Source organism: Populus alba, chromosome 1, assembly GCF_005239225.2.
Source record: "Populus alba chromosome 1, ASM523922v2, whole genome shotgun sequence".
NCBI classification, from domain to species: domain Eukaryota; kingdom Viridiplantae; phylum Streptophyta; class Magnoliopsida; order Malpighiales; family Salicaceae; genus Populus; species Populus alba.
In genome coordinates, this window is record NC_133284.1 from 14592407 (window position 1) to 14615403 (window position 22997).

Below are 22997 nucleotides of genomic sequence, written 5' to 3' on the forward strand. Positions count from 1 at the left end.
AATTGTTAAGCTTATGAACGTGAAGATGAGTTGAGAGATAGGAGGATCACGAATCCTGAGAAACTTAACCTAGCTGCACTTAGAGGATGATGCTGGCTTGGCTTTGAGTTGGGCACTAACTTCAAGAACTTCTACTTGCTTCAATTTCCACATGCTGTCACCATTTTTCTAAATCCCTTGCAGTTTTATTTCATCCTCACAACTCAAAGCTCACAGAGTGGGTATAAAGAACATTATCCACCAAGAATTCTAATATTTCTTGTCTGATGATTTTCTAATGTTTGGGAACCGAAGATATATAATGTTATCATTGCATATAGTTAATTTAGCAGCATTCAAATACTTAAGTTGGCCTAATAATTATTAAAAAAAATTATATTAAAAATATATAAAAAACCAATTTTAATGTGAAGAAAAAAATATTAATTTTTTTTAAAACGTAAAAATCTAACTCTCTCGTGTAAAATTTCAATTTCACTGTACTGCTATTAAACGCTTCAAAGCCGCACCAGCGCCGGCAACGAAGCTAGTGTGATACTGACCAGGAAAATCTAAACAGTCACCCTGAGAAAAAAAGTATTCTAATCCAACGGCTCATAAAGATATCCCCAAAATCTCCCAACTCCTAATTATAGCCATTAGCCATGGACTCCTCTGACCCTGCCCGACCCTCTCTCTCTCCTTGCACGTGTTCCTCACCAAGATAACCAGTATTATAAATTTCGGATTTTTCGAAATCTGCATAGCTTGTTCGATAATATAATTATAATTATTTTTTAAATAATTTTTCATGTTAATAATATTTTTTTATTTTTTAAATAATTTTTTTAATATTAATATACTAAAACAATTTTAAAATATTAAAAATATATTAATTTAAAATTAATAAAAAATAAATAAAAAATTTAAATTTTTTAAAAATATTTTTAAAATTAAGAAACAAACAGGTAGATTTCATACTCCACCTGTTACCCTTCTTTCTCACAGCACTCATCAACACCATTGAACCAAAATCCCTCCAACAAACCAACGGTGTGAAAATCCCCTATCACAATTCTATCGCGCCCTTTAATATTACACTTCATTCTTTCATCCGACGCATGCAAGCACTCCACGTGCCCTATACTCAAATTCTCAAATCCCATCACCGCCGCCTATTTCTTGTGTGTCTCTCTCTCACTCATCAAACCAAACCAAACGAGTTAAACAGCATTTCATTTCCTTTCGTGACAAAAACACACAAAAAATAATATCACTCGTACTCTTTCTCTTACGGAGACCTATCGTCTTTCAATTAACCGGAACCCTAACTCGATCTACCGGAAAATTCAAGATTCTGGTGTGTTATTCAATCTCCGGCAACTATTAATTCTGTGCTTCTGTTGCTTTACGTGAGTTTAATTAGGTTTTTGAAGTTTGGAAGAGGAAGTTAATTAGTTCCGTAGGGGTTTTGTTGGAGAAATTAGATGAGCGTACGATTGGGGAAGAGTAGACGGCCAGGGTTTCGTCACCGAATGGAGGGAGGTAGCGTCTCTAGACTTGCTCTGGTACTCTTCATTTCCTACTTTTTTTTTCCTTGCTAATATTACAAGCAGATAAGGTTAGAGACTTTTTTTGTTTTGTTGCTAACAATTTTGAAAGTTTAAAAGACTTGGTCTTTTTGTTTTTGGTTTATGAATAATTGGTGATTAGTACAAAGAAGTTGTTAATTATATATTGTTAAAGTTATCAAAGGCTTGAACTAGGGTTTTGAGGGATTTAGCTGCATTCATCAGTTTAATTATATTGATTTAGAGACGAAAAGAAGTTTCTTTTAGCTGTTGATCTGGAGTGGAGATTTAACATGTTTTAAATTCATAAGAATTTTATTTTTTGGGGGCTTAACTTGTTATTAAAGTTCAGGTGACATATGCACAAAAGTACGCGTATATATTTGAAGGATATGCAAAGTTGATGGGTTTTTTTTGTTCCTTCACAGCTGTTTTTTCTTGTCTACCTGCATCGCCATGTAAGATAGGCAATTTTACTGTAGATGTTGTAGTTTTGGGTAATTGGTTTGGTCCATTATGTTTTTATTTGGTTCGATGGCCGAGGACACTCCTGTCTGTTGAACCAAAAAAAATGACCGAGTCAATCACCCCAAATTACGCATACAGCACAACATCCTTGGTCCCAATTTTCTTATTAGTGTCATTTGTCTTTTCCAGTTTGATTTGTTTGGATAGTTTACTTCAACTTAATTGATGCATTTCTGTCATAAATGTTGAGAATGGTCTGCTACTTTATTCTTACTTTTTCCACTTGTGAGCAAATCTAAATTGGATTGATGAGATTATTAATTTACATTTTCTTCATCTATTCATTATTCACTGTACAGCCCATGATCTTCAGTGTTGCTGAAAATGTGAATCACTATCATTTTCCAACTGTATGAGAGAAACCGCCAAATTCGTTTTAAAATGTCCTTATTAAACTTGTTTTTCAAGACAACTACATAGTTTTTTATTTATCTCTCATGGCACAAATATCCTTACTGTGTCCAATAAGTTAAAGTTTGTCATGAAAAATCTTCCCAAGTTTATTTCTAAGCAAGTTTTCTTTGAAGAATTAAAAAACAAAATCCATCATTTTTGTTTATAATGTGAGAACAATTTCTCTTGAAATTATCTTGTCTCTCTGAATAACAAAGTTATATGTATTCAAATTTGGATTTCTGTTTTATTAATCAATCAAAAACAGTAAGACAAAGTTATATGACACTGCTTTATGATGAGATAATATTGAATAGCATACTTTCAATATTGTTTTCATCTGTAATTTTTTATTTACAGTTTCATGGGATCTGGGTGTAATAGCGCCTAGTAAGACAGTTAAAGACCAAAAACCTCTTTGTTTACTAACTATATAAGCTGTTGAAATAGTACTTTCATTGTCCTTCTGCACTTTTTTACATGATGACATCAACAATAATGCTAATTCCTAGGCCCCTTACCCTTATTTGCATCACTATCAACCTCTACCATATAACCATGACAATGCATTGGCTGTGAGGTGCTAGTTAGCATTACTACGAGGCATACCAGAGGAATCGCCCCACATAAGGAAGTAGCATGATTAATTGAAAGCTTGTTAATAGTGATGTAGCAGTGGCGGGCATTGTTAGTTTACACTTTCTGCTAAATTTTTGGAGAGCAACATGTGATGTTGGGTTAACTATTAAGTCATAACTATTAATTATAAAAATTCTGGGCTTGTGTGTCCTGATGTTGCATCCATTTTTCTATGTAAGATTACATTTCAAATTTGGTATTCTTTAATTGTTGTATTTCTTTCTATCCTGATATATAGCATGATGTTTTTATAACTTGGACATGTGATCTTTGGACATCTGTAATTGCACCTGACTGATTTCTTCTCGGTCGCACTGTTTTAGGGACACACCCATGGATTATGATGAAAATGATTTTCAAAACCACAATCTTCATTTAGCTGGTGAAGGAAGCAACAAATTTCCTTCTGTTTTACAGCCATATGCTCTTCCCAGGTTTGATTTTGATGACAGTCTTAATGGATCTTTAAGGTTTGATAGTTTGGTTGAGACTGAGGTTTTTCTTGGCATCGAAAGTAACGAGGACAACCAGTGGATTGAAGATTTCTCTCGTGGTACCAGTGGGATACAGTTTAGTTCAAGTGCAGCAGAGTCTTGTTCTCTATCAAGACGCAACAATGTCTGGTCTGAAGCTACTTCCTCAGAATCTGTTGAAATGTTATTAAAATCTGTTGGCCAGGAAGATAATACTCCTATACAAACTAATACTAAGGAGTCAGATGCCTGTGATGAACTGGGTTGCATACTAAAGCACATGGAGCCCATCTTGAAACAGGATAATGATACATCTCCTAAAGTGGAAGATACCGCAAATTTACAGGCTAAGTTTCTGCCAGGCGAGGATGTGGAAGATTTTTCTGTGTTGGATAATGATGTTGGACAGCAGCAGCCTCTTGATGATAGTTCTCAGGATCATAAAGGTGAAGCATCTGCTGATAGTGGTTTGGGACCTTTAGTTGACCTATCTGCTATTAGTGTAGAGGTCAGGCAACCTGTTATTGAAGGGAGTCTGTCCATTGATAGTAAATCTAATCATGTTACTCAAAGGGAAATCGATAATGTCGTGAATGGATCTTCAAATGATAGGCCACAGAAAGTTCCTGCTTCAGGGATGCAGGATGGTTCCTCTGTGCAAAATAACACTACAGGAAATATTGAATTGAATGAAAAAGATGGCCCAGATGATATAAATAACACTTCTGATGATAGTAAAGATTTTGTGGAAACAGACACTGGTGAGAATCAGAAAAAGGGACAAGTATTAAGTCAAGAGGGCCAAATGGAGGATGAGAATCCTTGTTCAGATGCAGTGGAATCTATGGAAGAAGCAAGCATCACTGAAACTAACTCGAGTAATTTGGGGGAACCTTCTTGCAAAATATCGAAGGGGCATTCTAGCTTCCCAGAAGACTTAGTGACTAGTGATCAGTCCGAAGTGGATACAGTTGGGGGATCAGTGATGGCTGTTGAAGATAATACTACTTTTAAGAGGCATGAAATTGATGACTCAAATGGTTCCCAATTGGATAACAAGAACCTATCTAATAAGTGTGAGGGATCTCTCCTGTCTGCTGAAGACTGTGAGCCTGCTAAAGTGAAAGTTGGTGGAACTAGCAGCAGCGACACAGGTGGTGTTTCTAGTTTAGTTATGATGTGCTGTTCAGCTGAAGTTGTTGGAGAAGTGGCCCATGTTTCATCCTCTTTCCTTGCTGAATCATCACAAATATGTGGGAAGTCTATGGTTTCTGCTGAGGGAAAGGACACAATAGAGCTTCCTTCTGGCAATGTTAGCACTGAAAACAATTTCATAGCTTTGACATTGCAATCAGATGCTGCTTCTGACAACAATTTGGGTAAATGGTGAAATGTTATTCCTTGGAATATTGCATTAAGCTGGCATAATTTATTTTTTTGCTAAAATATTTGTTTCTCTCTGTTGCAGCATCAGATAGTAGCTGCAAACATGCTAACATGGTAACCTTTGCTACAATGGATGGTGTTCCAGCACCTTCTGGTGATGTCACTAATGTAGATGCAGTTATTGGTCACAAAGATGTCAAAATGTCACTTTTAAGTGAGATGGGGTTTAGTCCCTTAGATAAAGAGAAAGAAACCGCAGACAAGATTTCTGTGGAGGCCAGTTTATCAGGTCTGAAGACCTCTTGTCAAGTGATAGCTGGATTGGATCCTGGTTCTGAATCCAAAAAAGGTGCTTCTTCTGGTGCTGCAGGACAGATATTATGCGAGTCAGCTGAACAATCTCTATTAATGGTGGATGCTAGTAAAACAGAAGGACCTCATTCAGAAGTAATTGATAAGGTCAGCCTGAAGAGCACAAAGGAAATGAATGTGTGTCCAGTTCTTTGTGATTCAACTGCAAACAAGGGAGATGATGTTGAAGTGTTGGTAAAAGAAAATGATGAAAAGGAATCATCAAAAGTTTCAGGTGAGCTATAGCAACTTAGATAATAAGCATATTAGAACATGACTCTTAGGTTCTATTTTATTCACAGCTCATTGTACTCCCCAATATGTGTGCGGATATGCAAATTCAGATCATGTAGTTTGCTATATCTTTTGGATGTTTATGAAGCTAGATGCCATGCCTTTTGTTTTAATTTGAATATGGCATTGTGGCTAATTATTTCAGCTGACACTCTGTTTTTATAAATGGTTATCAATAACTGGTACATACAAGAGTGAATTATCATTCAGGTTCCTTCCTGCTATCTTGCTGTCCTGATATGGGTATCCTGATTTGATGAATCTAACTTTTTCATTCTCACAAGAACTCCCATGATTATGGCTTTGCCTCTCTGTGTCTTTTATTATGCAGAACCGACTGTAAACAATAATGAGATGCTAGGACCTAACTCCTCAGAAAAGGAAGAGTGTCAAGAGGATACTAACCAGAAAGGTCAGGAAGAAAATGAAGCTGCCATAGCCTCTGAAGATAATAGTGATGGGAAGATTGCTGTCCCTAGCACAAACGGTAGCCATTTGTTTATTCCTTGTTGTTTTACTGTTAATCTGCCATTACTGCATGGTAGCCTTGTCCGTGGTTCTTATTTGATTAAATAAAAAAAACTCATGAATGTTCCTGTAGTTTTGTACCTTTTAAACTTCATTTTACATGGTTTGCTAGATTGTGGAAGTTGTGCTGATGTTGGCAAAGTAGCCAGTGGTTCCCCTACCGTCATCAGAGCCGCCAGAGATTTTCAGAGTGAAAGTGACAAGGATGGAGCAAAATGTTCAGTTCAGCAGACTGCTGTTGCTGATAGCAATGCCAGCAAAGCTTTGTCTGGTTCTCAGGATCCGAAACAAAATGATGCATCCAAAGATGAAAGGAGCTTCACCTTTGAGGTCAGTCCACTGGCAAATATGCCTCAAAAAGAAGTTGGCAATAAATGGCAGCCCTTTTTGAACAAACCAGCCACTAAAGCCTACCCGGTAAAATTTTGATATGCACATCCTTTATTACCTCCCCATCATAATCTGACCTTATATTGACAAATACCTTTTATGATCCTAATCAATTTATTCTGTCTTTGCCTTTTCCTCTTTTGCTTCTCTTTGAAGATTTTGAATGCTTCTCCATCATCTGGTTTAGTCCAAATAGATCCCAAGCTTGCCCAAGATCTTCCTCATGGAAGTCCAAAGGTGTCTGATGTAGCTATTGTGCGTAGTGGTTCTAAAGGTACTTCTGAGCGTAAAACAAGACGATCATCTGGTAAGGCCATGGAAAAGGAAAGTGCGAGAAAGGGAAATCCTATTAAAGGTACCGCTTCTGTGCGGCTAGAAAAGGGGGCAAAAACAAACAATGTCTCCCCAAGCCCTTCTGGGATATTGCAACATGTGCAATCAAATGAGATGCAGCGCTATGGTCATGTGGATTCCAGTACTATGAAACCATTTGTTCATGCATCTTCAAGCCTTCCAGATCTGAATTCGTCTGCTTCTCCATCTGTGATGTTTCAACAACCCTTCACGGACTTGCAACAAGTGCAATTGCGTGCTCAGATCTTTGTTTATGGCGCTTTGATGTAGGTCCTGCTATTTTGTTATTGTAATATTGTTAGTGCCAATGCATTTTGGCACATATATGGGCTGATTTGGCAAGATTAATTTCAGGATGTGATTCAGGTGCTTTTGGATGTCTTAGGTGGTGTTCATGATCTCTTAACTCCTCCCATCCCAAAAGAGAGGAAAGAAAAGGAAAAAAGAAAATACATATTCTGAACTGTTTTTCATTTGGTTATTGGATTTAATGGGTGGCTTTTGAATTTGCAGGATCCTTTTGAATGTTACAAACAAAAAAAAAAAAACCCTTACCATTTGATGATTTTGATTTACCTAAATCTCACTTAAATTTTGTTTGTGTCACAGACAAGGAACAGCTCCTGATGAAGCATATATGATATCAGCATTTGGAGGATCTGGTTAGTGGCACTTTTCCTTGTTTTGTGATACTTCTCAACATTAAAAGAGAAACACATTCACTTTGACAATGTCCTGGTAGATGGTGGTAAAAGCACATGGGAGAATGCTCTACGCTCTTCTATAGAACGGCTTCATGGTCAAAAACCTAATCTCACTACTCCAGAAACCCCTTTGCAGTCGCGTCCTGGTGTGTCTCTGATTTTAAGCTGTCTAATCTTGCTTTAGATTTGGTTGATTTACAAGTGTGACACAAATGAGATCTGCAGGTGTCAGAGCTCCTGATCAAGCAATTAGACAGAGTACTGTTCAAAGTAAAGTAATCTCTTCACCTATTGGTCGATCCAGCAAGGGTACTCCAACAATTGTGAACCCCATGCTACCCCTTTCTTCACCGCTCTGGAGTATAGCTACCCCAGCTGGCGACACATTTCAATCAAGCAGCATGCCAAGGGGTCCCATTATGGATCATCAGCGGGCACTTTCTCCTATGCATCCTCATCAAACTCCACAGATGAGAAATTTTGCTGGTAACCCTTGGATATCTCAGGCACCGTTTTGTGGTCCCTGGGCTACATCTCCGCAAACACCTGCACTTGACACAAGTGGTCATTTTTCTGCGCAATTGCCTATCACAGAACCAGTTCAATTGACACCTGTGAAAGACTTATCCGTGCCAATTATCTCTGGTGCAAAGCATGTTTCTCCTGGTCCTGTAGCTCAGAGTGGGGCTTCCACCAGTGTTTTTACTGGGACTTTTCCTGTTCCAGATGCAAAAAAGGTTGCAGTGTCTTCCAGTCAACCTCCTGCTGATCCCAAACCTAGGAAAAGAAAAAAGAACTCAGTTTCTGAGAGTCCAGGCCAGAATATTTTGCCTCCTCACCTTCGAACAGAATCAGTTTCTGCTCCTGTTGTTTCCAGTCATCCGTCTAATTCTGTTGCCATTACAACCCCTATCATCTTTGTTTCTAAAGCCCCTACAGAGAAATTTGTGACTTCTGTATCTTCTACACCTACTGATATCAGAAACGGGAATCAGAATGCAGAACAGAGGAATATTTTGTCAGAGGAAACCCTTGATAAAGTGAAGGCTGCGAGAATGCAGGCAGAGGATGCTGCTACTCTTGCTGCTGCTGCTGTTAGTCACAGCCTGGAAATGTGGAATCAGTTAGATAAGCAGAGAAATTCTGGGTTATCACCAGATATTGAAACCAAACTAGCTTCTGCAGCTGTTGCGATAGCAGCAGCTGCTGCTGTTGCAAAAGCAGCAGCGGCAGCTGCCAAAGTTGCATCTAGTGCTGCATTGCAAGCTAAACTGTTGGCTGATGAAGCAGTAAGTTCTGGTGGTTACAGCAATCCCAGTCAAGACAATACAATTTCTGTTTCTGATGGCATGAAGAATTTGGGAAAGGCTACTCCTGCTTCCATCCTGAAGGGTGATGATGGGACAAACAGTTCCAGTTCAATCCTTATTGTGGCAAGGGAGGCTGCTAGACGGAGAGTTGAAGTTGCTTCCGCTGCTGCAAAACGAGCTGAAAATATGGATGCTATTGTTAAAGCTGCGGAGCTGGCTGCAGAAGCTGTGTCCCAAGCTGGGAAGATAGTTGCTATGGGCAATCCTTTGCCACTGAATGAGCTAGTAGCTGTGGGTCCAGAGGGCTATTGGAAAGTAGCCAAAATAAATAATGAACTGATCTCTAAATCAAATGCTATAGGTAGAAAAACTCTTAACATAGATAGAGTTGGAGAAGGACCACACGCTGCAACTGAGGGGTCCACTGAGGACCATGTGAGATTGGAAGATGGTTTCTTGAGTTCTGGTGCAGCTGCTGCAAAGGATGTTAAAGGACAAAAGGGCTACAAGGTGTCTGAATCTGAGAATGGTTCGAGATCTTTGGGAACTATAGAAAACTTTAATAGCATCAAGGAGGGGTCCCTTGTAGAGGTTTGGAATCACCAACTTTTCTTAGGTTCCATTATTGGAATTGTATATCTTAATATATAAAGTTTGATAATTTTGTGTTCCTTTTTATGTTTCATCGAAGTTTGTTTGCCTTTGGTCCTTGTTAACTCATCAGTGTTTTTTGCTTTCCTAGGTTTTCAAAGATGGGAATGGATTTAAAGCAGCCTGGTTCTCTGCCAATGTCGTGGATTTAAAGGATGGGAGCGCATATGTGAGTTATACTAATCTTTCATCAGTTGAAGGTGAGTCATTGTGTTTATTGTCAATATATGTATTAGGAATCAGTAGATAGTTCTGAATGCAGAAAACTTGGAGAATCTTTGTGCTCAATTTCTTTTTGCTTCATGTGCTTTTTATGAATATATGATAGCTGGAAGAATGCCAGATGTGGCTTGTATGATGTGTTGCCCCAACTGCTGACATATGCGCAGTTGCCTTAATATCTGTATCTATGGAGATAATTCTGTAAATGTTCTTACCTGTGTGGTTGTTTTAATTTGTGATCTGTATGAACTATGATGAACATGCCTGGGAGGTCCAGGAGTACTGAAATGTGGGTGATTTTGACCTAGAAGATAGAATCTTTAGTAGTGTCATGTTCAACAGCATCACACGGGCTTTGCTGATCTCCCATACATACATAACCTTGTGGTCAGAGAGATTTTCCTTGTTGAATTCTATTATTGGCATCTTGCTCATCACAGCCACTAGCAGTGATTCTCTCAGGAGTCTCCTCAAGTAGCTAGCTTGTTGAAAGAAAAGGGAATACTTGTAGCATTAGTATTTTTGCACCCACACATGCACATCAATTGATCATATTTTATTGTTTTGATTGTCTGCAGGCTCAGAGAAGCTAAAGGAGTGGGTGACACTTAAAGGTGAAGGGGAGAGAGCGCCAAAAATACGAATAGCTCGCCCTATTACTGCTGTGCAATTAGAAGGAACAAGGAAGAGGCGACGAGCTGCCACGGTGGACCATATTTGGTCTGTTGGTGATAGAGTGGATGCATGGATACAAGATAGGTATGTTACTATGTTTCTATACTACACAGCTGTAGTGTGACACCAACATTTAACAGGAATTTTCAAATATATGTAAAAAAAAAAATCCATTTATGTTTCTGGTACAAAATTGCTGGGGTAAAATATAGAGAATAACTGACAACTGGATGCAATTCTGATAGGTGAATAACTAAGTTTTGAATCCTATCTACACCCAGGTGCTATTTTATCATGTGATTATAACCTCTTCAATCAATTCAAATAAATCTTTTACTAATATTTACTCCACTTTAAACTTCCAGCTTTATATATATTAGAAATAGCAAAATATGAAAGTCTTTGTTTTATCTTGAAACATCTCCCTTTCAGGGGGGATAAAGAAAAAAGGATACTTTTCAGCAGGGCTATATTAGGATAGCAAGTTCTCCCAAACATGATCTAGTCTTCAGAACCTGTCTCAGTGTAGCTTAGCTTGTAAATGTATAGACTGGATGACAACCTGCGATGGCTTTAGGAGTTCTCCCATAAACTTTGGAAGAGAATATTGCAGTGTTGAAAAGGGAGTTCATGCCTTGTCTTTTGTAAGGGTTGCCCGTGCTCTCTTCCATTGCCTTCTAAGCATAATTCAATCTAATGAATTTTTTTCCCATCCTTTGTGCTGTGAGGGCCTGTAATTGATGCGTTTTAAAGCAGTTATTCTTACAATTATACCATTCTTCTGTTCTCCTGTATACTTTAAACTGCTGCAACCGTGGTTTGGCAATTTATATATCATGCTACTCTGTATTTTCCATTTTGATATGTGTGAGATATTCTTCAGCTGGTGGGAAGGAGTGGTCATTGAAAGGAGCAAGAAAGATGGCACCACACTAACAGTCCAATTTCCAGGCATGTACAATTGGTTGCTGTAGTTGAATGAATAATCACATGGTTGCATGCTTTTCGGTTATTGGATATAGAGGTAACATTTCATTTATGAATCTATGTCACTCTGCTTGCAGTTCAAGGAGAAACATCTGTTGTTAGAGCATGGCATCTTCGGCCTTCTCTCCTATGGGAAAATGGGGAATGGATTGAATGGTCCGGTTCAAGAGTGGGCTCTCATTCTACCAACAAGGTGCATTAATTTGATATTTCACTGTGTATTGACCTTAAACTTTCTTGCTTGCACTGACTTACAGATTTGATGTTTCAGGGTGATACTCCACAGGAAAAACGACTAAGGGTGCGGAGCCCTGCAGTGGACACCAAAGGGAATGATAAGTTGTCAAAAGGTTTTGATTCTGTGGAAACTAATAAACCTGATGAGCCAACTTTATTGGATTTAGCTGCTCATGAAAAAATGTTCAATATTGGTAAGAGTACCAAAGATGGTAATAAACCTGACGTGCTCAGAATGGCACGGACTGGCTTGCAGAAGGAAGGATCAAAAGTGATCTTTGGTGTACCAAAGCCTGGGAAAAAAAGAAAGTTTATGGAAGTGAGCAAGCATTATGTTGCAGATCAGAGCAGCAAAAACAACGACACAAATGATTCAGTAAAGTTTGCTAAATATTTGATGCCTCGGGGATCAGGATCCCGTGGATGGAAGAATACTTTAAGAACCGAATCAAACGCAAACCGAACAGCGGCATCGAAGCCCAAGGTTTTCAAGTCAGGAAAGCCACAGAATGTTTCTGGTAGAACAATTACTCAGAAGGACAACTCATTGACAACTACAGTTTCTGCTTCCAATGATGGTGCTGTTACAGATCATGTTGCAAAGACCAAGGCTTCTATAAGCCATGTTGAAAATACATCCGAAAAACGTAACTTGACTGACTTTCAGCCCTTATCTAGCTCCGTGGGAGCAACAGAGGGTCCAATATTTTCTTCCTTTCCTCTTCCTTCAGGTACACTTTCCTCTAAGAAAACTTCCACATCAAATGCTAAACCTCAACGGGTAAGTAAAGGAAAACTTGCTCCTGCTGGTGGAAAGTTGGGTAGAATTGAAGAGGACAAAGTTTTCAATGGAGACTCTTCAAAATCAACCTCTGATGCCTCAGAGCCACGAAGGTCTAATCGTAAAATTCAGCCTACATCAAGAGTAAGTTCTTAGAGCTCTGAATTCATACCTTGTGTTAGTCTCCTCCCTGGACCTGCTTCTGTGAGGATGGTAATGGCCTTTGTTGTTTTTGAAGCATTTGATGTAATAGTATGCACTTTAGTTTATTGCATCAAATCTTTTTTTATTTGGTAGCTTGCCTTTTCTCACCCATACAAAGCAGCCTAGTTTCTTCCTCATCCCCGTTTTTAGGGGCCAGTAGGTCTGTAGAAAATCCAGCTTCCTTTTGACAATACCCATGTTGATACACTGATTTCTACTCAACCTAGCATATTCTAGCTCATCAGCAATGTCCAAAGGTTTTTGGAGCATCTCTTTCAGAAAGACATGTTTCTATACTTTGTATCTGTCCAGTGAATGCTTTTTCATTCAGTCAAAGATGGGTAATGAATGAAAATTGAGGAATTGTGGATGCAAACAATTTGAAGACAATCTTTTCTCATTACAATTTTCCCCTAAATATCGCTGGTGCAAGTTGGACCACTTGCCTATTCCTGTTAATTGTATAAATAGTCCTGGGAGGGTGAATTTCAAAAGAGAATTTTGAAGTCCTTTAGGTCATTTGTTGGGTTTTTCGTAGCCATTTTCTTGGGATCTTCTTTGGAGCAGTTCAAATTGATATTGGTCATTACTTTTTGACATGGAGAACCTTCTGTTTTTATTATCCTTTTCTTGGCAATTGTTTTTCAAGCAGATTAACGTCTTAAGGCCTTGTTGATCTTTGTTGTTCACAGCTGTTAGAAGGGCTACAAAGCTCCTTAATGGTGTCAAAAGTTCCATCTGTGTCGCATGATAAAAGTCAGAAAAGTAGGACTGCTTCTAGAGGTAACATCTCCCTGCTGAATTAGCAGCAGGGGATTCCAGCCTCGTGTGTGTGTTTGTTGATGATTGAAAATTGATAAAAACTGTGACTGCTTGTGTTGTTGCAGGGAATAACCATGGTTGAGAGGAGCTCATGCAATGATGATATCGAGTGCAAAGATGCTCAATAGTCGCTGGACAACACTGCAAGAGTAGTTGTGTATATTTATAATAGAGGTGATACGTAGGAATGGAAATTCTGCTTGGGATAATATGACATGTAGTGGGTAGATGTTCATATCAATGTTAGTTTATTTGCGATGATGATTTGATCTCCCAGCGTTTGCCATAAGGGTCGTATATGGAAAATCTCCATGTAGTTTGGCTTGAAATTGCAGGAAGCTTTGCTGATCGGTCATGTATACCTTGTGAATTCCCGTTTTAGGTGATCGGTGGTTGGTGGGGATGGTTATTTCCACAATCAATAAGCTTTTCTTTAGTTTTCTGAATGGAAGTTGCTATTTAAATTTAGCGAGGGGGGCTGATTGAACTGCTAGAGGTCCCTGGCCCCTAGTTATTTCCTATTGTTAGAGCGCTATTATATCGATCATATACTACTTGAGCCTAGGTATATATATACCTTGTAAAAGTTTACGGTTATAGCTCCGATATACAAAGAAGATGGATGATCCTCCTCTAGTCCCACTGGTCCTTGAACTATGGGATTTTCTTCCAAGCTTCGGTCGTCGCCAAGAGCTACTGATTGCTCGCAGATCTAGTGTATGATCTAGTCTTCAGAACCCGTCTCGGTGTAGCTTAGCTTGTAAATGTATAGAATGAATGACAACCTGCGATGGCTTTAGGTTGCCACTCTAAAAAAATATCCGACTTTGGTACATAGAAAGTGGTTCGTAGCTAAGGGAACAGTTTGGATTTGTTTTGTAAGTGTTTTTTAAAAGTATTTTTGACTAATTAATATTATGTTTTAGTGGTTTTTTTATTATTTTAATTTAGTGTCGGAAAAATTATTTTAATATATTTAAAAATATATATTTTAAGAAGTACAAAGCTTAGCAAAATCTTTTCACTGTCATAACAGCTCTGATCGCAGCTTGATCTTCTGTAACTTGCTTTCCTTTTATTTTACGTCCTGATGAAATGAAATGGGCGCTTGATACGCGAAACGAGGCTGCTTGTGCTTATAAAAATCAACAAACGGATGGCCAGCAAGGGCAGCGTTTCCATTTGTCTTGCGCGTCTCTATGCTTTTGTTTCCTTTTGCATGGTAAAACCACTGCGGTGGCAAACAATTTCACACTGCAGCCCGCTAGCAGTTATCTCAAACAAATGTAGAGAACGAAGAGCTTGGATTGCACAATTTGTTGATGCAACGAAATAAGTTCCATTGACCTCGACAAACCTACAAACATGTTTCCCTATCAAAACTATCTATGGACAATTGCAGATCATTTAAGTTCCCTGACTCCTGCAGGCCCAATTCACTCATTGATCTAATCACAGACTGGAGAGAAAAGGAAAGCAGATGCTACATCTGAGAAGGCTCAAGTTACGATGCCGCTATCAATAAAATCTTGTGCCAGCATGTGAAGGGGCATATGCTCGGAAGATGAAATATTGGAGGCATAAATTTCTGCCTGCTACTAATCAGGAGCTGCCTCCACTCTTACCGTCAGTCAGGGAAAATTTCATCATCCTCATTCTCTCTTAAAGATATCGGTTCTTCTCCCATGCTTCTCTTCAATCTCTGGAGGCTTTCGTCGCCTTGGTTCTCTCCAACATACTTGGAGTGAACTTTTTCCTCTTAGTTCACAGGAATCCTGGCCGACAGTTGATCTTCACCCTTGCTGTTTTCATCATCAGTGAATGGCCTCTCACAGATACAAGATGGATATTCATGAAAGTCACCTCGGCCAGGCCTCACCTCATCTGGCTCTCCCATAAATCCTCTCTGGCTTGCTTTCACCTTTTTCGAAAATGTATCCCAGTCCATCTGATCCCTTGCCATGAACAATGCACTAAGCTTCTTTGCATTTGGTCTGATGGTCCTCTTATGCCCAGCGTACCTCCTTGGATCCATTATATATGAAAAATAAAAATTAGTAAGGAAATGGTACGTAAAAAAGAGTGAATTATACAAGAGTAACTTTTTTATGTACTAAATGACAGCATATAATGTAACAAGCAAGATTTTAAAATTTTGGAGGTGTATACTATTATATGAGACAATTATAATTACGGAAACAGAATAATTAATAATGCATCGATCATAAAGAACACATCATTTAGTAAACAAATATTAGAAAATGTAGGCATCTCTAGATTATTTTTTCTTGAGAAGGATCCCTAAAATTACTCATTGTATAATGTCTTGATTGGCTTAGGATGATACTGACATAAAAAAATCAAGTACTCACAAAAAGAGATTCTTGGGAATTTACATATTCAAGTTCAATTCAGCCATTCTGGCTCAAACTTTAACCTCAATAAATTATCTAATCTGAGCCCAGTGCAACATTAATGCAGTTGAACAATTTCCATATTATCACAACAGAAGCAAGCATGTTTTTTCAGTTAGATCTTATTGCTGTTTTTTCCTTATAAGACCTGAGAATATCTTATAGAATGGTCCAAAAACTCAAATTTGTCAGACATCACACAGAAAATGTAGAAAATAAACAGTATTTTCAAAGAACTAACTTCCTTGAAAATTCAAATTTAAATCACTTATTCCTCAGTAGTATAATCAAATTATGGACCACAAATTAATTTCAAGCTCAAGCATATTCAAGACAAATAGAAAACTATGGACTAGTATTTCCTCACCTTCGACCAGCAAGAATCTTGGCCATGTTTCCATTATTATTTGTGACAAAGACATCGCTCTCATCACAGACAATGTAGTCGATGGCCGCCAGGCGGGAAGAAAATGGAAGAAATGGTTTCAGATCTTCAACTGCCAGCATCTCCTTTGTATAGAAGTTTGGGAAGAGTTCTCTAAGAGGCCTTAGAGTCTCTTCTCCACCATATATTTCTCCAGATGCAACATAGAGGTATGTGTTGTTAGCAAAACCAAGGGCACGCAGCATCAATCCTACTTCATGAGGAGTGAGTGGACATTTTCCTCTCTCTCGCTCTCCATCAGGGCTTAAATCCTAAAATATAGCAAGTACAAATTTGGGATAAATTAAAACATCAGAATCCATCTTAACAAAGTACGGTCTTCATTTCTCCTGGTAATTACAAGATTAGTGAGTGACATGACCCTATGGGTAGAGAACCTTTCTTTAAATACAAAATTGGAGATTATAAAGGAATAGCATTCTTTTCTTACAGGTAATGTTGCCCATCTTTTTCTTATTTCCCCGAGCTCAAATCTCTCCTTTTCACCCCCGCCAAAGTAACACCCAGAAAATGCAAGCATATCAGGTTCAAACCTGTAATTTTAAACAGTCAGGCCATGAACAACACAGAAATCCAAATATGCATGCAAAATTCACCACCCATCCATTTCTGTCTACATGTAAAAACAAAGCTTGCTCATAAAATAAAAATGTCTGGATATGATAGCAATCAAGTTGAATTCATTGATAACAGTTAAAAGGAGAGTAAGATATAGAAGCCAGTTCTTCTACACAAATGGTCAGTTACAATATATTTAGCATTCATTAGTTGCAAAGACAATCTGATAAGCATCCCTACCACAGCCCACAATGGAATGCATGCAATAGAATCCAAGCATTCATGCACACTGTGTATGTGTGTACATGAAAATCTGTGAAAGGTCTAGAATCTAGAGGAGAATCTAGCCAAGATAGTATCCCAAAATCATAAATTTTAGCCATGTCTACCCATAGCTGTCTTGGCCACTACTTGGGGACAAGAAGAACAAATCATCCAACTATGTTAATGACATTAAAACTGAGGAAGAAACCTTTATGTTTTTCTTCAGATTAGACATGTCAATTAAATTGAGGTAAAGGTAACAAACCTCAAGTGAACTGCAATATAATGTTTTGCCATCTTTCGCATTTTTGTCACAAGTCTCTCACCAATTTCTTGTATGGGTTTTGTAAATCTTAAACCATGATAATTAACCCGGCAGCGCAACTTTTGCAGCTCTTCGTCAAGGTTACTTGCAAGCCTATAGTCAAACTTCGTCAGCTGCACAACCTGCAAAATTTCATATCCTATTGAATAAAAGGATAATGCTACATAACCCAAACAAAAGTTAACAATTTTTGCACAAATAGACACAATGGCAGGAGTCATAATATTATGCAACTTATGGTTCATTTATTTCATCTTTCTGTTTGTGTAAATTCGTTAAAATTCATTTCATTATATTCATCTTTATCCATCAATAAAACACTTCGCATCACAGAGAAAGAGACCTGGCTTTCCAGAACTTTAAAAGAAACATAAGGGTACGTGTGGAAAATAATAGCTAACAGGAAACTATCAGATTTAAAAGAATAATTACAAGCTGAGCAGAGTGCCTTACACGTCTCCTCAATAGTATTGGCAGAACTTGATCCAGATAATATTCAGGAGGGGATTTTCTTGGGACACGCATGGTATATGGGGGTTTTTCCATTGACCGCATGACTTTATCAGGAACTCTTTTCACAATGGTGACATCATTTGCAAGGTAAGAAATGAACCAATCAATGTCAAAAATGTTGACGAAGTCACTGCATGTTGACAAAGCGACATATCTTTAATTAGACAATGGGTGTAAGGTTGAATATAAAGAATGCAATTATGAGAAATAAATAAATGATCTTCCGGATTAAATACTAATGTAGATAGAATAACAAGTCCTAACTTGCCTATCATCCTTCCAATAAGAGCGATGATCTAACTCAGGCACAACTAATGTAGCATTAAGAATCCGTGCAACAACCACAGCATCTGTTATCTACAAAATTGTCATTTTCGAAACATAACACATTAATCTTCTGGTGAAAATAAGCATGGCGACAAATATATAACCCTGTTTGATAAAACACTCTCAATCAAAAGTTTCCGTAGCATAATAAGTTAACCTTCACTTACTCCAGTTCTTTGTTGGTTCAACCCTCCACTTGCAGCAATAAGCAAATAGCCATTAGAAGCCCGCTCACGTATGGCAGCTACGTACAAAATTAGTATTGTTAGAAAGTTTAAACTATAATGGAAAATCCCAGCATCCTGTTCAAACTTGAAAATAAATAACAGAGCAAATAATATCTACTCTAACAGCCACTGATTCAGTGTTGATAGAGAGAAATCGGTCTAACATTGTTACAGAAAACAAAGATTCTAGTAAGACAAAGCAACTTAAGAAGAAATTTTGAACATACAAGGAAAATTACGCCCTCTTTCGCTACATCCATAGAACAAATTCGAGTACTTCGATTTCCAAATATCAATGCCTTCGCGTCGCCTCCCCTCCTGCAGCACCATTGCCACATTACATCAACCCAATTTCTAAAAACATTCAAATTTTCTATTTTTATTAAAAAAAAAAATCTACTTTTATTCAAGCAACATTACAAAAAAATATATTGAAAAACTTGTAATTAAATGATTAAGTACCAGCCTCGAGTAGAAGAAGCTGCGCTTGACTAGTCGTTGGGAGTACCACTCAAGATCAGATGCCACGTGTCCAGTGAAGAGAGAAATCAATCCCAAACCAAACAGCATGAAACCGCAAGCTAGCGACCGCGGTACCTTCCTCCGCTGCTGTTGCAGCTGCGTCACAGAGGATCTCCACCACCGCCAGTCATTGTATTTATTTTGATGATATTGATAATGCTGGCCGTTTGGCTGGTTTGAAAGAGCCGCCAGGTTCGGTTGTTCCGATATCAAGCTAAGCCTCCAAGCCACTCCCAATTACTTCTATTTCCGATTCTGCCCCTGTTTTCATCATTTAATTTACTCAATTTGCCACCACTCGAATATTAATATTAACAATGCCAATTGTGTATAGATAATGGAAACCCTAAAAATTAAGGTTTCTTCAGAGATCAGACTACTGTTTATAGATTTCTCTTTTTTAATTTTTGAAATGTTGAAGACTGTTATAGGTTTTTCCTTTTGTTTCCTTTCGTTTTCTTTTTAACTTGAGAGAGAGAGAGAGGAGAGCTGTAAAAAACAAAAGAAGGGAAAGTGAGAGAGAGAAACCCGCGGCCATTCGCTTTCCAACTGCGTTTAAAGGAACGTTTACTCTTGTTACATTACATTAGAGCATCCATATCTAATTCTCTAAAAAATATATATTATTACATTCATGATTTTTTAAAATAGAAAGTCCTAACTATTTTATTATTATTTTTTAAATAGAATAATTATTTTTAATTATTTTAAAATTCAAATGCTACAATGGATATATTTTAACGGTAATTTATTTTTAATTATTCAATGATAAACTTTTGAAAATTAATTCTTTTGATGCGTGTCGGATACAAACTTTTTGTTTTTATTGTAGTTGTCATGAATTTTTTTTCTATATATCTAACTTTTTTGTTTATTTTTGTATTTTAGATTTATGTTAGTAGTGTTGGTTGTAAGGGATACAATAAATATAATCATTTAAATTTTCAATCAATATAATATGAAATGGGGAGATTGAAAAAAAAAAAAGTTTGATGACAAAAGAAGGGGAAAAAATAGAAATAGTATTAAAATTCACAATGTTTTCCTTTGACAATGCAATTACCAATAAAAAGTCCATTCCTTTTAGATTCCTTGTAATATAGCATACACGAGATAGATTTATTTTTTTTCCTATTGGGTACAACAGCATAAACCATGTTTAGTTGGTTATCCATAGACTCATTATTAGTCCATACAAAGTGTAATGCAGGATTTTTAAGAAAAATATTATTATTTTTAGTTATTATTATTTTTTATTTAGTTTAGAAAAAAAATTACGGTGTTGTTATTTTTTTTCTATTTAATTTAGAAAATCAAATATTGAGATTGATAATTTTATTTTTTTCTAATTTATTTATGATTTTTTTATTTTCAAGTTTTCTAGTTTATTAAGATTGTTTTGAGGCTCGAGGAGTTATAAACATTTTAGAGAGACAAACTACATTAGAATCATTTATTCAATAATAAAAATTTTGAATTAAAGTTTGTTGTATACTCTATTTAGCAGGATTTCATGCCGCTTGTTTTTATTGTCTTTTTTATGTTGATTATACATATATCATTTGATATCAAATCTCAGTATCAAATGTTATCATAGTCTTGTAGTTTTTTCAAATTCACCACTAATCATTAAATAACAAAATCAATTATAGAGACAAACCCTTTTTTTTTTACTTGTTTTAGGTTCTTAATAAGAGAGAACCCCTCTATTGACAGGGGTTGTAGTCGTTCTCCTAGGTATATAGATCGTTTCTTAGTCTTTTATTTATGAAGCTTTTAGAAGCTTTGGGAGTATGGCATGGAATGTTGATTACGGTAACTAATGTCCACCCCCCGGTAGATAAGGGGAGTATATTTGGAGTATTAGCTTTATACGGTAAGTAAGAGGGCATGTTCCCTTACCCTTTTCATCAAGGCCTATAAGGTTTGCCTTAAACAATTCTTCCACACATCTCCTCATTAAAACTCTCATTGGGCAACACAAAATAATTTTGTGGAGCTTTTATTGGCAAATATGCTAGTGTTGAAGCATACTACTAGCTTGGTATAGAGGTCATTGAAACCATCAATATAGCTTGACTTTAAATTATTGTATTATGAATGCATAGACTCCTTCGAGTCGGCCAAGCCATCATAATTGTCCGAACTTATTTTCGTGTAATTGTAGTCCTTAGGGATTCGAGTGTTCAATACTTGTTTGGACATAGGAGAACTCCTCCACTAATACGGGTTGTAATCATTCTCCTGAGTATGCTCATATACAAACCATTTTTATAAACCTTTTTTTATGAAGCTCTTGATATCCTTAGGAGTATAATATGGAACAACAATTATGGTAACTAGTGTCCATCTCACGGTAGATAAGAGGAGTATGTTTAGAGTATTAACTCTATATATGGGTATCATAATGGCGGGAGTACCCCATTGAGTGACTCTTATGAATGTCATTTTACCTATTCTTTTATGGGTAGTGCAATCATTTATGGGTGTTTAATGCAATCGGCGGTGCGCTAGGGCATTATGTGTTGTTGAGGGTGCCAAAAGGGCATTGTGTGTTGTTGAAGGTTTTTAAGACTTGTTGGGAATGACAAGTCTGATTTTGCCCTTAGGTTACCAGTACGACCTGAGTTAGAAGTTACGGTTGATTAGTAAGTTGTTAAAGGTCCGGTTAGGTAAAAGTGTTCGTAATAACGAGTAGATTTGTCATGTGTCCAAACCTAAGTGTGTCTTAGTTGTATGTCATGAAATGACCAAGAGATGTCAAAAACAAATTTTAGAAACTTATGGCTTTTAAATTAGTTTTCCACAAACAAAACCAATTGATGAGTCCAAAAATCCAAGATGCTTAGAAATAAGATTGATGTGTTGGATAATTAGTTAATCTCTTAGTTTAAATAATATTATCCATTCTCCCTGGTATGTGGTGGCTAGTAGCAAGTGGTGCCTGGTAAGCCAAGGTAGCTAGTAGCTAGTAACTAATACATGCAAGAGGTCTCATTTGAAGGATGTAAGGACTCTTCGATGCTGAAATTAGTAACTTTATTGAAAAATAAAATACAATAATATTTTAGATAAATAGACTTTGAAAATATTTATGCTGAAAGTGTTAAGAATAAAAACATTGTTAACTTGTGATTTGAAAGATTCATGATATATGTATAACCTACGAGTCTTGTCTTTTTGTGAAGAGGTGAGGCTAAGGTGTAATGTCACCCTTGTGATATTTTGAGTTGTATTTTACTAAAAATAACACATTAGATAAATATAAAATATTAAGAGACTAACGTGGGTCTTGAAACAATTCCCAATAAAGTGTTGGGCTCGGGCAAGTTATCGAAGCCCACTTGATGTGAAAATGGGTTTGGACGTGTTGCCTAGACCCACGAGGGTGCTGGGCATGCCACACCTTACATGGGCATACGCCTAATAAAATATGTCACCGTTTTAATTTTTTTCTTTTAAAAATATCATCTTGAATTTTTATTTTAAATCTAAACCATGTTTTATTTGGCTTCCAGGTTGCTTGTGGATCTACATATTTGGGCTTTTTTTTTTTTTGTCATCTAGGTATTTTTATTCTTTGACTTTTTTTTTTTTGAGTTAAAAATTTTTTTTTGGTCTAACCCACAGTGTATTTAAGGGAAGGAGGGGACCTAGTAATACTTAAAAAGAGTGATTTTAGTGTTGTATTAATTCTATTGCTCACGCTTTGTTGCGAGTACAGGTCAAAGATGTCAATAATGTTCTTGCAAGTTTTTTTTTGTAAACATTAGCCGCAATCTAATAATGTATAAGAGAACCCAGTCGTAACCCTATATAAGTAAAGACAAACATAACTGACCATAGAGAACTTTTCACCAGTTTCATTAAGCCGAGTTGAGTAAGTCAACATTGAAACCTCCCACCCCGATAGTTTGTATAGC

The 22997-nt window shown here is 37.1% G+C and overlaps 2 protein-coding genes across 5 annotated transcripts; one reads left to right on the forward strand and one right to left on the reverse strand.

Annotated features, from left to right (window-relative positions):
• Positions 1–1180: 1180 nt before the first annotated feature.
• On the forward strand, positions 1181–13947 carry LOC118039171 (protein SWOLLEN 1). Of its 4 annotated transcripts, XM_035045789.2 has the most exons (17): positions 1181–1547; positions 3434–4962; positions 5052–5555; positions 5946–6101; positions 6255–6559; positions 6689–7152; positions 7496–7548; positions 7629–7736; positions 7816–9491; positions 9643–9751; positions 10352–10532; positions 11332–11399; positions 11513–11628; positions 11707–12319; positions 12404–12597; positions 13350–13440; positions 13545–13947. In XM_035045789.2, the coding sequence occupies exons 2-17, from the start codon at positions 3444–3446 to the stop codon at positions 13559–13561; spliced, it is 6174 nt and encodes a 2057-aa protein (XP_034901680.1). In that variant the 5' UTR covers positions 1181–1547; positions 3434–3443; the 3' UTR covers positions 13562–13947. The 4 variants fall into 4 exon arrangements, with proteins under 4 accessions (XP_034901680.1, XP_034901674.1, XP_034901675.1 ...); XM_035045783.2 differs by having other exon boundaries at positions 11707–12597; XM_035045784.2 differs by having other exon boundaries at positions 1181–1524; positions 11707–12597.
• An 853-nt stretch (positions 13948–14800) lies between these two features.
• On the reverse strand, positions 14801–19597 carry LOC118039089 (O-fucosyltransferase 29). Its single transcript, XM_035045682.2, has 9 exons — positions 19015–19597; positions 18780–18870; positions 18493–18569; positions 18267–18355; positions 17939–18128; positions 17426–17607; positions 16769–16871; positions 16261–16589; positions 14801–15503 (listed from the first exon to the last, which is right to left on the reverse strand). Exons 1-9 carry the CDS (start codon positions 19120–19122, stop codon positions 15239–15241), a joined length of 1434 nt encoding a protein of 477 aa, XP_034901573.1. The 5' UTR covers positions 19123–19597; the 3' UTR covers positions 14801–15238.
• Between the last annotated feature and the right edge of the window lie 3400 nt (positions 19598–22997).

Excerpts from the sequence above, each read along its gene's own strand:
- LOC118039171 (XM_035045783.2), top strand. The coding sequence starts at position 3,444 with ATGGATTATGATGAAAATGATTTTCAAAACCACAATCTTCATTTAGCT. Across the intron at positions 5,556-5,945 it reads GGAATCATCAAAAGTTTCAG|AACCGACTGTAAACAATAAT; the intron begins GTGAGCTATAGC and ends TTTATTATGCAG. Across the intron at positions 11,629-11,706 it reads GCTCTCATTCTACCAACAAG|GGTGATACTCCACAGGAAAA; the intron begins GTGCATTAATTT and ends TTGATGTTTCAG.
- LOC118039089 (XM_035045682.2), bottom strand. The coding sequence starts at position 19,122 with ATGCTGTTTGGTTTGGGATTGATTTCTCTCTTCACTGGACACGTGGCA. Across the intron at positions 18,570-18,779 it reads AAGAGGGCGTAATTTTCCTT|CTGCCATACGTGAGCGGGCT; the intron begins GTATGTTCAAAA and ends TTTTGTACGTAG. Across the intron at positions 15,504-16,260 it reads AAGATTCTTGCTGGTCGAAG|GAGGTACGCTGGGCATAAGA; the intron begins GTGAGGAAATAC and ends AATGGATCCAAG.